The 13,201-nt window shown below is 39.2% G+C and overlaps 1 protein-coding gene across 6 annotated transcripts in view; it reads right to left on the bottom strand.

The window, feature by feature from the left end:
- The window catches only part of ADGRG2 (adhesion G protein-coupled receptor G2), a 63,067-nt gene extending 51,106 nt beyond the window's left edge, over positions 1–11,961 (bottom strand). For 3 of the 6 annotated variants that reach the window (XM_018084292.3, XM_029964804.1, XM_029964805.1), the window contains exons 1-2: positions 11,840–11,901; positions 620–738 (exon numbers count right to left, since the gene is read on the bottom strand). In XM_018084292.3, the coding sequence (XP_017939781.2) occupies positions 620–737 (118 nt within the window). In that variant the 5' untranslated portion in view covers position 738; positions 11,840–11,901. Of the gene's footprint in view, positions 1–619; positions 739–7,132; positions 7,181–9,115; positions 9,232–11,471; positions 11,528–11,839; positions 11,902–11,934 lie in introns of those variants that run through there. The other 3 variants (XM_029964801.1, XM_029964803.1, XM_029964802.1) reach the window with 3 other exon arrangements.
- Between the last annotated feature and the right edge of the window lie 1,240 nt (positions 11,962–13,201).

The raw sequence follows: 13,201 nt of genomic DNA, 5'->3' as shown, positions 1-13,201 counted from the left end.
TACAAATTACTTTACCTCACTTTATTCTACTTTACCTCACACAAAAGCATTACAAAAGTTATCCAATTTGTACAAGAACCTTATAAAGTTATTTTTCGTTTACTGTTATAGAAAGAGCATAAATTGCCAAGTTCAAATGTGTCATTTCTGTTACATGTTTTGGACCTTACTACCTTCTCCTTAGCCATATTCAGATCAAGAGAATGCAGATGTTCTATGCTCATACAGACCCTAAATAGAGTGAAGCTCAAAGAATTTTGTGGTGTTTTTGTAAGAACAGTGTAAAAGATTTAACAATATGTTTGGAAAATAGGAACACTTGCAGTTTAAAAAAATGGCAAGAAAATCATTTGTCTTGTTATGACATATTGTGTTTTAGCTGTCTCCTCATCCATAACCTAAAAGAGGTTACTACCAATGAGTTTTTATGAAAACAGAAAAAGCATCTAAAATGCTAAGCATCAGTTGGTTCATTTCTTGTTAGTGACAGTTTTTCCTCATCATTTCAAGAGGGCAAAAACTTTCCTGTTCTAAATACATTCAAAAGTCCTATTCATCAAGATGAATGTGACTTATTTGGAATACCAACACTAGACAAATCAGGAAAAAATTCTCTTACCTTTGCCTGCTGTAGCCAGGAACAACTGAAGTAAAAGGACTGCTTGAAAAATCCTGAATCTCAAGAAAATGTCCTGTATTCTGCCAACACAGCAGTGCTGTTTTCCCCAGACAACCATTCTAGAAGAAAACAAATAAATAAATAAACCAAAATTACTAGAAAAAGTGTAGGTATGTGGACATTATGAAAAATTATGTTTCCAACATAAGAGTATAAATCTTTTCAACCGTGTTATACTATTGGTCATATATTGTACAGAGATGCACAAATACTCTGTATATTGCCAAGACACTAAGAAAGAAAGAGCTGTTTGCTGAAAGGAAAAACAAAAATAAACCCAAAAAACCTCATTTGAGCTCTAATTCTCCAAAGACTCACAAATACATCAGAGCACGATTTCTTGCACAAATAAGACTTTCAACATTTGAAAAACAAACAAACAAAACCTCCAAGAGATATCATGGCTGGGCTTCACGAACGAAGATTTGTGGAGGGCTCTACCCACGTTTGTTACAAGTACACTGGTGGCTAAAAAGGTCAATACCAGATAGACACGTCTGGTTGTAAAAGGCACAGCAGAAGGAAGATATACACACAAACAAAACAAACACACAAAACCCAAAACGAACAAACCCAACCAAAACCTGGCAGAGCAAGCATGGAGAGCTTATCCAAAAGCTTCGTTAACCTCATCAAGAATGTAAGAAAACATCTCTTCAGTCCCCTACCCACATGAAGGGGACTCCCATGTGACATTTTAACAGAAGCACTGTGAACTCCTAAGGAAGAAGCAAGACTTTGATTCCCAATCCTCATGTCTTTCTCAAGACAAGAAGCTACTGAAAAAAAAAAAATGCCACAAATCACTGTGGGTAGCAAGATCATGGAGAATACCATGAACACCTGGTTTGCCCACATTTCTTCCTGGTGATGGTTGTCTACTGGGAGCAACAGGACATGGTGTTGGAAAAAGAATGTGCCTCCTATTATGAGAGATAATGCTCTATGAAATGACACATTTTTTTAAAGATCTTTTCAAAAAAGATATATCTGAATATTTTGCACACTGAAAAACATTAAGTAAACATTCTGGTGCTCTCTGCATGCATTAATTTTTACATAAAAAGGTTTAGAGATACATAGTTGCAAGTGCCTCTGTAATTGATTCTTGAAACAAAGGCACAGCAGTAACCTTTACATATTGACTATCTTTAATATATCAGCTTTATGGTAGAACAGAGCATTCTGCACGACACCAGAAGTTTAATTTTGCAATCACAAGTCTGGTGCATGTATGAGTGTACTGGTTAGCAATCCTCCTGCTCCCAAACTGCACTGTGCTTCTGTACATGTTGTATCAGGCTGCAGTAGGTTCAGGCACTGTAAATGGTGAACCCTTTCAGGAGCTGTAAATTTGTGTTAAGGTTAGGGCTAAAATGTTTTGGGGTTTTTTTGCAAGTATTCACACAAATTTAAATATTTGTTGATATAAAATGATTGTTATGGGCTGAAGTCTGCAAGAGAAGTGCTAGAGGAATAAACTAAGAAACAGTGAAGTTGCTAGGTGATTGATATTTTGGAAACTGATTAAATGTACATGCAATAAATTATACACATGTAACAATGTAGCATAGGATGCATAAAGCAAAGGCTTCTCAAAAATTAAGAGCACTGCAACATTGTTGCCAGTGTTTCAAATAATTACATTGTATTACATAGCAAAAAAAAGGTAATACAGATTGCATTAAAAAACACTGATCTGGATGATTACAATACTGCTTCCACAAAAATCAAACATACTAAAACTGACAGAAAATAAGTTGTATGCTAAAACAGTGGTCATAGCTAATACACACAATCCCATGCAGGAACAGATCAAAATGAAACAAAAACAAGTAAAAAAAGCATGAAATGTCAAAGGCAGGCTAGCTTTCTAAAGATCCACAGGAAACATGTTCAAATCTGTCTTCAGCTTGTTTCTCTGAATGCCTAAAAATCATATATTAATAAAGTTGTTCAGTCAGCAAATGAAGTAGCACAATTACATTAATTATTCTAAGAGCCTTATAATGATGACTGTCATGCTTAAATACATCTGTCAACTTCACAGATTGTGCATCTACAATATAATTTTCTAGGGTTAAAAGAGATACTCATCCAAAAGCCATGTTTCCTTTCTCTGCTTACTCACGCTTCCCATTCTAGTCTCAAATTAGGTCACTTCCAAGCAAAACCAAGCTGTGCATCTATTCTTCCATGTTATGGGGAAATCTCTTCCTTTGTACACTAAACCATCTATCCACAGTAATGTATTTAGAAACGAAAACAAACAAAAATTCCAGCATACCTTGTCTCTACTACGTTGACATCAAGAGTTGAAATGTGAATGGGATGGAGTTCCACAAGTTTAGCCACTGATGCCAGCAAGTACTGAGGCAAACTGCTTGCTTTGTGTCACATATGATACTGATTTGGAATGCTCCTATATTCCCTGCATTTAGTTTTCTCCTTAAGCCTCAGTTCTGCAAACACATACACATGAAATGAGCTGACAAGACAAAGGTTTATTCCTGAACCATCAAGCATGCCTTCTATTTGGTCTGGTAGATCTCATTGGGCAATAATGTTAGTGTCCCATCCACCAGAAATAACAACTGCATTACAGCAGTCTAAATTTGAGGACAGGAGCCAAGCAATTCCTTGTTCTGACTCCAGTTCTGCCTGAGCACTATGTAGTCCTTAGGAGTTTGAATGGACCTTACTCTAACTCTTCCGGAGTGAGCTTTGCTAATATTTGTCCAGTGTTTAAATGGAAGAACGTAATAAATACTTTCTGTACATTTAGGGTTTTATTTCATCTGGGTTTTTTGACCACTTTTTTTGTTCTCACTTCCTGAGATGGGCCCAAGCAAAGACAAGTGGGGACAGATGCGAGCTTCTTGTTGACTGAACACAGTCACATTAAGAACTTTGAAACTATTCGAAGCTATGAATGAAGATTGATATCACAGGGAAAGCAATAAAATCCAGATAGCAGGAAACTGAGTAAATGTATAAAGTGAAATACTGACATGGTCACAGCTCAACTGACTTTTTGCAAGACTTTGTACATTTACACTAGCTCAAGACTGTTCCAAGTCTGGATAAAATATACAATTAAAAGAGTTGGGAAAAAAACATTGGTATTCCTTTCTTTTTGCAACAATGCTGTTTAGCCATTACTAAAGAAAAAGATGCTTTGATAGATTTTTTTAAAGGAAAAATACACCAAGATATAAAATATGACTTCACCATAGCCACTATGTTCCTCTTAAACTTAAGTCTTTCTCTGTATTAGAATCCTAAAGCTTTACTCTTGATGATCCTAAACAGTAATGTAACTGCAAATATATAGTTGAGAATTGGGCATAAGTGATTCTTTGCATTTGTTATTCATTTTGCTCATTTGTTCAAATGAACACTTTTATTGTTCTTTATAACAGATGACTCAGGGAGCATGAATATGCATAGTTTTTGCAGTTGGATGAAAAATTTTCACTTGTAAATCAAGCAAATCTAATCAAGTACAAGTTACTGAGCCACCCAAGAGTGGGAAAGAATTCTATGCACAGACTACAGGTAAAGATGTAACAGGCTGTCTTTACTTTCTCACTTACAAGAAGTCACTTTTATTTACAAAGAGCTAAGTGTCCGAAGTAGACAAGAATATAAAACATTTCTTTATGGGCAGCAGAAAAGATGGAAATTGAGAAAATAAAGGCTCAAGCATAAATCTGCCCTCTCTTGTTTGTTCTCCATGAAGAGTGCTCTATTTTGACCAATCACAATCTTATAGTATTAGCACCCGGGTTTCACAACGTTTCATACCATCTTATTAAGTTGAAAGTCAAACTAGAATTGACAGAACTTTTCTTAAAACAAATGAACACATATAGTTTTAAAAATTAGATGGTTATTTTGTATGTTGTGTTACACATGATGCAGTTCTGCATCAATATCACATTCTCTAGAAATTAAAGCATTTAGTGGAAGCAAAGACAGGAAGATGGTATAAAAAGGAGTCTGTATTCTTATCATTAATACTAATTAGCTTATGCCATGCTATTTTACTTTACTGCTTTCCAAGTGTGTACCTATAGGTGACATATCAAGACATATAGGACTTACCTTCAGTAACTGCTTGCCTTGTATTACATCAGATATATTTTCTATATGATTGAAGCCAAAGAAAGTGCAAAACATAAATACAGCTGTTGTGTTCCGTAGTGTATTTTGTTAAACCACTTTTTGAAAAATACATGTAAATTTCACAATTCCTGTTGAAAATATCTAATTACTGTCAGTCTTTAACATTTAATAAGCTGTTATGCCAAGTTTTAGTCAGAGCAGGTTCTCACTACCAATGCGTAAATTGTTGGTTACAGAAACTTATGACCCAAAGCAATCATTCATTTACTTCTAATCATGCTGTCTGCTGCTGCACTTCAAACTCCTTTGTTCAGGTCACACTTATTTCAGTCATAGTGTCTGTGCTTCATTCTGTCTTCTGTAGTTATCCTCTATAAAAATTTTGGATTTCAATAAAAATATTTCCCAAATGTATAGAAGCTACTGCTGAGGAGGAGGGTAATAATGAATGGTAAGCTTCTGACCACTGTTCTGTAACAGTCTGCCTTATTCAAACCTATACCAGGAGACAGAAGGCTAAAAAGAGTAAGAGAAACAAATCATACTGCCCAGGTATGAGAACTTTTTGATGTCTTTAGTTACTTCCAAAAATGTAAGACTGTAGACTTCTTCCATCAACCCTTTATATTTTCCAGACTGGAACCAAAATGCAGTAAAGTTCGTATGTTATTTTTAAATTTTGGCTGAAGCAACCGAGATGTAATAGGGAGGACGCTTATGTTGGAAAGTCTTATGTCACTGTGAATCTTGGCACACACAGTGTTCACTGACTTAACAGCAGAAGCAGCACCATTGATTTTAAAATGTTGTTCTGGGGGGGGGTGGGTATGTGTTTTTCCAGAAGACAGCATTATTAGGATTATTACTGTCTGATAATAGCTTGATTTTCATTAATTTTCTCCAGTGTTAATCACGGCTGTAAAAACAGGCATACATATGTGTTCTACATATAGTCACTTTATGTAGAACATCAGTTTTTTCTAAGACTGTAATGGTAATGTGCTCAAGGACCTTCCAAAGATGTCCTCCTGACATAAATCTTTACTGTTTTCAAAGATAGTAAATATTTTACTTTTTAATAAGTTGGCTTACAGAGAGCAACAAGCCACTTAGCTACAGACATCAGTCACCTGCAAAACTCATGGCTCAGTGGTCCATTTCTTAATAGAACTAAACAGGAGGAAGAACCCTCTGAGAAATCCATTCTTTTGTTTAGTCTTTCAATGCTGCAGGATAGTGGCATCAGAAAGACCTTTTAATATATTTTATTTTGCAACTATCAAGCTGTGCAAGCCAAGGTCTGCCTTCAGTCCAACTCAGATCTCCCCTTAGATTCATGTAAAAGTGCAAATTTAATCACTAAGGTCTGCGTAAGTGAATTCAGGAGTGTGGTATGCTATGGGATGGCTCTCCATCATGGACATCAGTGCCAAAACAAAGCACTTTTGGTACTTAATTCTGTTGTACAGCAACTTGTGTCATATGTAGTGCAAAAATGGAACAGGGGACAATAACAAGCAAGTTTTTGTTCCCTCTCATCCACATTGGAAACGTTTCACCTCTTCATATGCAATTGCCACCTGGCAGATGAACAAGAGGCCTCTCTCTAGCTCTTACAAAAGTTTTACACTATCCAGGAAATCCTTGTCTGTGCTGTATATTCCCTCGAGAGCCCACACTCCATTAAATCTTCCAGAGCAAACTAAAAAGCCCTTCAGTGACAACACCTCAGCAGGTTTCCACTTCAAAGAGTTTACAAGGTGATGTGTGAGAAGCAGAGATGTAATAAAAGTAGTTATGTTTGTCACAAGTCTGGTTATTTCAACTTCAGGTTGTTTACATTTTCATTAATAATACTTAGGGTTTAAAGGTATATTGGTTTAATGGAGGAGGAAACCACAAAACGTGTTCTGCAGTGTAGAAGACTCCAAATACAACAAAGACCACATTACAGGTGCATCAAATAAGATTAAAGGAACACTAGACATGCACCTTGAGCCATGTAAAGCCATGAGAAAGGGTGTACAAAGGTATAAGCATAAAAAAAAAGCAGACAAAAAGTTTTGGAAAGCCTTTATATTCAGTTACAGGACTTGAATTTGCTGCAGAGATAAAGAGGGAAGGACAAAGACTTTCCTAAAGCTCAAATATTCAAATAGGTGAGTAATGTAAGCAGGCTGTGAAAATCAAGCAGGGCCAGGCATGCCAGAAAGAAGACTGTCCAGCTCATGCTTTCAATTTTCCTACTTTTCAAAAATGAGTTCTGAAAGTTTCATCTTACTGTAAGTGGGGGAAAAGAAAAAGTAAATAGTGGTTTCTGCTCACTCATCTCCACTCTCCTTTCCATGCTCCCTTGGCTTGAACAGCAACACCCTAAAAAAGAAATTATATTGTGATTTCATCCTAGGCCTCACTTTATGGACTTAACAGATCTCTTGGATCTTGCACTTGGAGCTGTTAAAATTTCTCTTGAAGCTCAGAAGCACAATATTTAGTGGAGGTTTCTGGTTAGTTTTTTTTTTCTTTTAAACAACCTGGCAGACTCTTTCAGTCAACAGCCCACTGACCAAAACTAATAGTTTGTACTGAAGAAATAAAACCCATCAGTTTGGAAAGATGTGTGCACTGAAGCAAGCACCTTCCAAAGTCCTGCTACAACTCTGTTTTGGGATATGGCATTGCTACCCTACACGGTCTAAGGAAATATAGTCACTTTGACACTTCAGTGCCATGGAGTAAATATCTAGGGGACCTCTATTAAGACATTCTAGTAAACAGGGTTGTGCCAGAACAGCATTCTGATCCTCCTTTAGCACTCCTCCTTCTTAGGGTCAATATAAGTCCATGTAAGGGAACGGGAGATGGTACCACTGCCAGGACAAACCCCATAATCAATTGTTAGGGAAAGAAAGGAGGTCAGATTTCTGACTGGAGCCCACATTAGACTACTACAAATGAAACAAGTTAGTCAATAAACATTCTCAAACACTTGAAAGTCATCACACAGGTGAGTAGATGACTTCAAACCAATTTCAGAAAAATTTATTTAAACTAGAACCATTTCTGTGTGTAGCCCCCACAATCACATCAGCTCAAAAAATGTACTTTGTACAACTACACTCCACATGGCTTTTTTCATCATCACCACCTCTACAAAAAAAACTAATTAGCCTTCTTAGAAATAAACCACATGCTGACTTGCTGAAACACAGATAAGGATGAAAAAGGGAAAGCATTTTTAATTCAAGTTATATGAATACTTGGCCTATGCTATGAATAAGTAATGATGGAAAAAAGTCACTTCAAAACATGAAGTCCATCAGAAAAGCATTCAATCAGTTTATGTCCATAATTAATTTGGTGCAAAAGAAAGAAAGATACTCAAAGTCTGGTTGGGAACTTGGAAATTAAACATGGAATTTGGCAACATTCACAGTCAAGCATGCCCAGATATCTAATAAATTCAGGCAGAGGGACACAGTAATTTTTTCTCTAAAGAAAGAGACTTACAATGAGAAGATTTAAAACACTAAAAGCATCAGTAAAAAGACATTGAGTTTTGCTGTGTGTGCACGATAACATCTCTATAATGAGCATACTCACATTACTCATTGTCTTACTATTTCTACCATTTCTAAATGTGTCACATCTTGTCAAACATGACAACTTCTGGCAAACCTACTGATGGATCTCTGAGATCTTAACTCCTCAAAGATTCCTTTAAGGAACAGTATAAATGAGAACATACTCAGTGCTTAATTTGTGAGTGGCTGTTCTTTTTTGGTAACTAAGGCATCACTTGAGGTACTCATGCAAATTTCAGAAAACAAAAATGTGATAAATTCTAGTAATTTTCTCTACATTCTAAAGAGTGAAAAAATATTTTAAGTAGACTGGAGAACTTTATAAACTATTTCTTTTCTGTATACTGCTCCACCTAGTATAACTGACATTGTACGGTTTTCTTTTAAACAAAAATAAGTTAATCATGTTACGAACTGTGTTTTTTCTATGAGATGATAAGAACACTTATGAGATGATAAGCCAGCAGAAGAAGACCTAGAAGGGAAGAAAAAAGTCACTGTTTTTATAAGGCACTAGCTGAAAAGCAGCTGTTGTGTCAAACAATAATTATATTTCTGGGCTACAGTGCTCATTGACAAAAGTGCAGAGAATAAAAATAGATAAAACCAGAAAATGCCGAGTCTGGGACTTGAACTGCCAGACACACTTCTAAAATCTTGTATCAGTTCCACTACGTAATACCTGCAATAAAACTGTCCTGAAGCTGATGTAAGTAACACTCACCTGTGGTACACAAAATGTTCAGCTCATAGCTGAAGATAAATCATGCAGGGAGGAGCTTGAGATCCATTTTTTTTGTCTTTGATATAATGTCAGCTACAAAGGATCGTTTTTCCATCCTGAACAACAATAAATTTCAAAGGTATTTGAAATTTGAACACAAAAGGAATGCAAGACTCCCAAATAATTGAGTCCTATTAATTAACATATAGTTACACAAGCCTATCCTTTTCATAGAACAATTATAGATCCTTTCCAAATTGTAACTTCAGCAATTCATGACTGGAAAGAATAAGATACTCATAATTCTGAGAACCTATCTAATGAAATGATTCACTCTTTTTATGTTCATAAGATGAGTAGCACCCACCAGCAAATGAATATTCTCTAAATCCATGCATCTGGAAAAGAGTAAAGCTTTTAACTGAACCTAGATACAAAAGCACTACTAAACTTGCCATTTATCAGAAAGCTAACAGTTCAGGCCAAATACCTTATTCATGCTGAAGTCTACAAGATTAATTGTATGAGCTACCCTTATTTTGGCCTTCAAATAATCTAATCTAGTGTTCCACTGAAAACACAAAATTCCAAACTCAAGTGTAGTGATCAGTTTTAAACCTATACTCTGTTTGCCAAGGCCACTGATCACGTTACATAATAAGAACTAAAAATTGTCCAAATGTAAGAAGAGTTATTCTCTCATGAAGTCCAAAACTTTCACAATCTGCCAACTCTCTGCAGTTATCAGTGGAACACCTGACTAAAAGCATTCACAGCACAAAACCCATATAAATTGAGTAATTAACTTGAGAATGGGAATTTAGTCCTTTATCTCTCTCCAGCTGGCCGTAATTTGAGCCAGTTTCTGTATTATTCTGATGTATTAGAAATAGAGTTTAACATTAAATTTGGAAGGCATTGAAGAAAAAAAACATGCTCACAACTTCCACTTGATCTACAGAATTACCTTAAGCTGCTAAAGTAATATTAATAAAGATATCAATAACATTAGTTCACTTGGTGTCTGACTGCCACAGCAGACATAACATAATACTATCTTACAGAGTAAAGTAGAAAATTTTGTGGCTCAAATTTGTATCTAAGCAAGTTTGTTTACATGCACTTTCTTTCCTACACCCTCTTTCAAAGCATTTAGCTTTGGAGGTTGCTTTCATCATTAAGTTGTAAGTGTGCTTCCACGGTGAAGACAAGTGCTTGCAGATCCTTCTAAGCAAAGACATGTTTTCTGTTCTTTAGTTTAATCCCACAAACACATCACTGGTCACCCATCAGAGGAACAAATCCCACTTGTTTCCCCCATGGAAACAGTTACAGGAGTATGCTTTCCAGCTCAGGCATAACCTTAAACTTTAAAGCTTAAGAGCAGGAATATCAACTTGCGCAGCTCTCATCTAGTGATGGTGCTCACTGTTAGCCTATGCAAGCAAAAAGGAGAAACGTGTCCTGAGTAGGGACACATAATACCAGCTTTATTTTTTCAGCACATGTGACAGAGCTGAAGACCCAACTAATTTGCTTTGGGATTGAATAACACTTAGATCTGCATGTTAGAGGTTATAAACTCTATTTTGGTTCATGTTGAAGCTCATTCTATCACACTTTCAGCATTACTATAACTGACTTAAGCAGGGAGATTGGACCAGATGACCCACAATGGTTCCTTCCAACCTTACTGACTCTGTGATTTCATACAAGTCAAACCCAGCCTGGGCCTGTACAATCACACATTTAATTTGCTGGATAAGCATACCTTGAACTAGTTTACAAGCATTTCTTCTACATTTCCACATAAATCAATGCAAGATAGTAACACAGTAAAAGCAAGAGTTCAGTGCTGTTATAAGTACTACCCACGAATGACAAAATGTATACACTTGCAAAGCAAACATAAACTCAGTCGAAAAAGGATGCTTCTGATACACTTAGCCAGCAGAGGTGACAAAACCCCAGACAAATAAACTCCTCGGAATAATTATTGTGCACAAAAGGTGACTCTGAAGACATCTTACTTTCAGGGATGTAGGTTTCCTTGCAGAAAGCATGTGAAAGAAGCAGAAAAAACTTTTAAGCTGAGTATATTCTCTGCACTCGTTCCCACAGACAACGCGTGTGAGAGCAAACCCCGACCCAGCCGAGCAAAACAGTCCCCAACGGGACGCTGCCCCGGTTCTTTCGTAAACCACATTCAAACCCTACTGACGCGTCCGTCAAAATCATTTACTTTCTAGGCCAATTTAAACACGCTACTGAAAATTTCTCGCCGCTGATTAAGCGCTTAAAAGACGACTGGAAAGATGATGGAAACCTCCCCACCGGCAGCACGGAGAAATGTTACCTGCGTGGTGCCCTCAGCACGGACTCCGGACGGGCTCTCTCGGCCCCGCACCGGCCCCGCGCGAGTCACAACGGCCCCGCAGCGCTCGCCCCTGCCCTCCCTCCACGGACCCCCGGGCCGCGCTTCCCTCGGCCCGGCGAACACCCGCAAGTGCCACTCCGGGAGACGGCATGTGACTAAGCGGCAGCCGCGGGTCTGCGCTGGCGGAGGTCGGAGCCATCCGACTTGCTCGGTCTGCCTCCCTCCCTCCCGCCCGCCACGCCGCCCCGGGCGGACCCTCCGCCATCACCCCGCTCGTCCCGGGCACGGTCGGCGGAAAAGCCCAGCCCCAGGGAACCTCTGGCGCCCGGCTCCGGAGAGCCGCTCACCTCCGCCCGGCTCGGGGCGACTCCCATCCCCGCAGCCCGCCGGGCTGCGGTCCCTCCTCGCCCTCGGGGAGCCCCGCGAGCCGAGCAGCGCTCACCTGGCGCCGGGCGACCGCCCGTCCCTGTCCGTGCCGCCCGTCCTGTCCCGTCCCGTCGTGCGTGTCCCTGTGTCCCGTCCCGTCCCGCCCGCTCGCTCAGCACTGGGCACAGCAGAGGCGCAGCGGCCCCGGCAGCTGTGGCAGCCGCTGGACAGGGGCGGAGGCAGGCGAGGGAGGGCTGCGGGAACCGAGGGAACCCGGCGTGGCGGCGAGCTGCCGGGAGCGGCCCCCGCGCCCCCTCCCTGGCGGGGCTCGGCCCCGCCCGGCGGCCCGCGGGTGCGGGGCGGTGTCCCGGGAGCTGTGGGCAGAGCAGGAGGGAGAGTGGGTGGCCCGCGGCAGGCTGGAGGCAGCGAGCAGTAAGCAGTAAGCGTGGGGACACTATGCCCGGACACAGCAAACTCGGGCGGAGGGAACTACCGCTCCGGATAAACTGTTTCAAATTCTCTGATGGGCAACTTGTTCGGTGTTGAAATAGCCTTTTTTCTTGTATGGTTCACCTTAAGCCCTAACGAACCGTAATTTTTTCAGAATTAGCAGCCTTCATTTAATTTCAGTAAGATTGATACTTTCAGTTGGTAGTGTAAATGAACTTTGTAAATCGTAAATTGACTTAGCTACCAGGTCAGCAGTAAGCTGAAGCTGTGGCCCTCCTCTTCCCCTTTTTAATTGCTTGGAATGAAACATATTCTGAAAATGCAGCATTTTCAGTGACTTATTTAATACCAAAATTTTTAGGAACTACTCCCTGCATGTGAGGAGGAGCTTTGGTCATTAGACACTGCTGAGAAGAGCTTGGTTCCAAGGGCGTAGCTGGGAAAGCACATCCATAGCGATTACGTATAGCTTCTTGCTTGTATAATATAGAAGTGTTTCTACACATTCTTTTGTGGCATATGCCTCTTGCTCAGTTTGGGGGAGTCTGAATGAAGAAAAGCTTAGAGCTTAGAACAGAGGAGTTGCTGTCATGTCTGCTTTTTTTTAAAGTTGAATACAAATTTGAAAATACAGAAAGCGGCTTTTCAGCTCAAGGTACAGGATTTACTTTGACTTACCAAACTAATTGAGAGGAATTTAGTTAATTTCAATGAGTTATCACATTTTAGTTGCACATGCTTAAAACTTCAATAAACTATCAGTTTTTGTTTAGGGTAATTTTTATTTAATGTCTGGATGAGGAGCAGGTTTACTTTTGGCTTCCGAAGTGGTCAGTTTTTTCAGAGATGAGATAGGGATGTGCTTTAGGAGCTTTAGGCAACAACTCTTCTCG

Source organism: Manacus vitellinus, unplaced genomic scaffold (assembly GCF_001715985.3).
Source record: "Manacus vitellinus isolate BGI_N305 unplaced genomic scaffold, ASM171598v3 scaffold_7_pilon, whole genome shotgun sequence".
In the NCBI taxonomy this organism is placed as follows: Eukaryota; Metazoa; Chordata; class Aves; order Passeriformes; family Pipridae; genus Manacus; species Manacus vitellinus.
The sequence above is the reverse complement of the archived record's forward strand: the minus strand, read 5'-3'. Positions and strand labels throughout refer to the sequence as shown.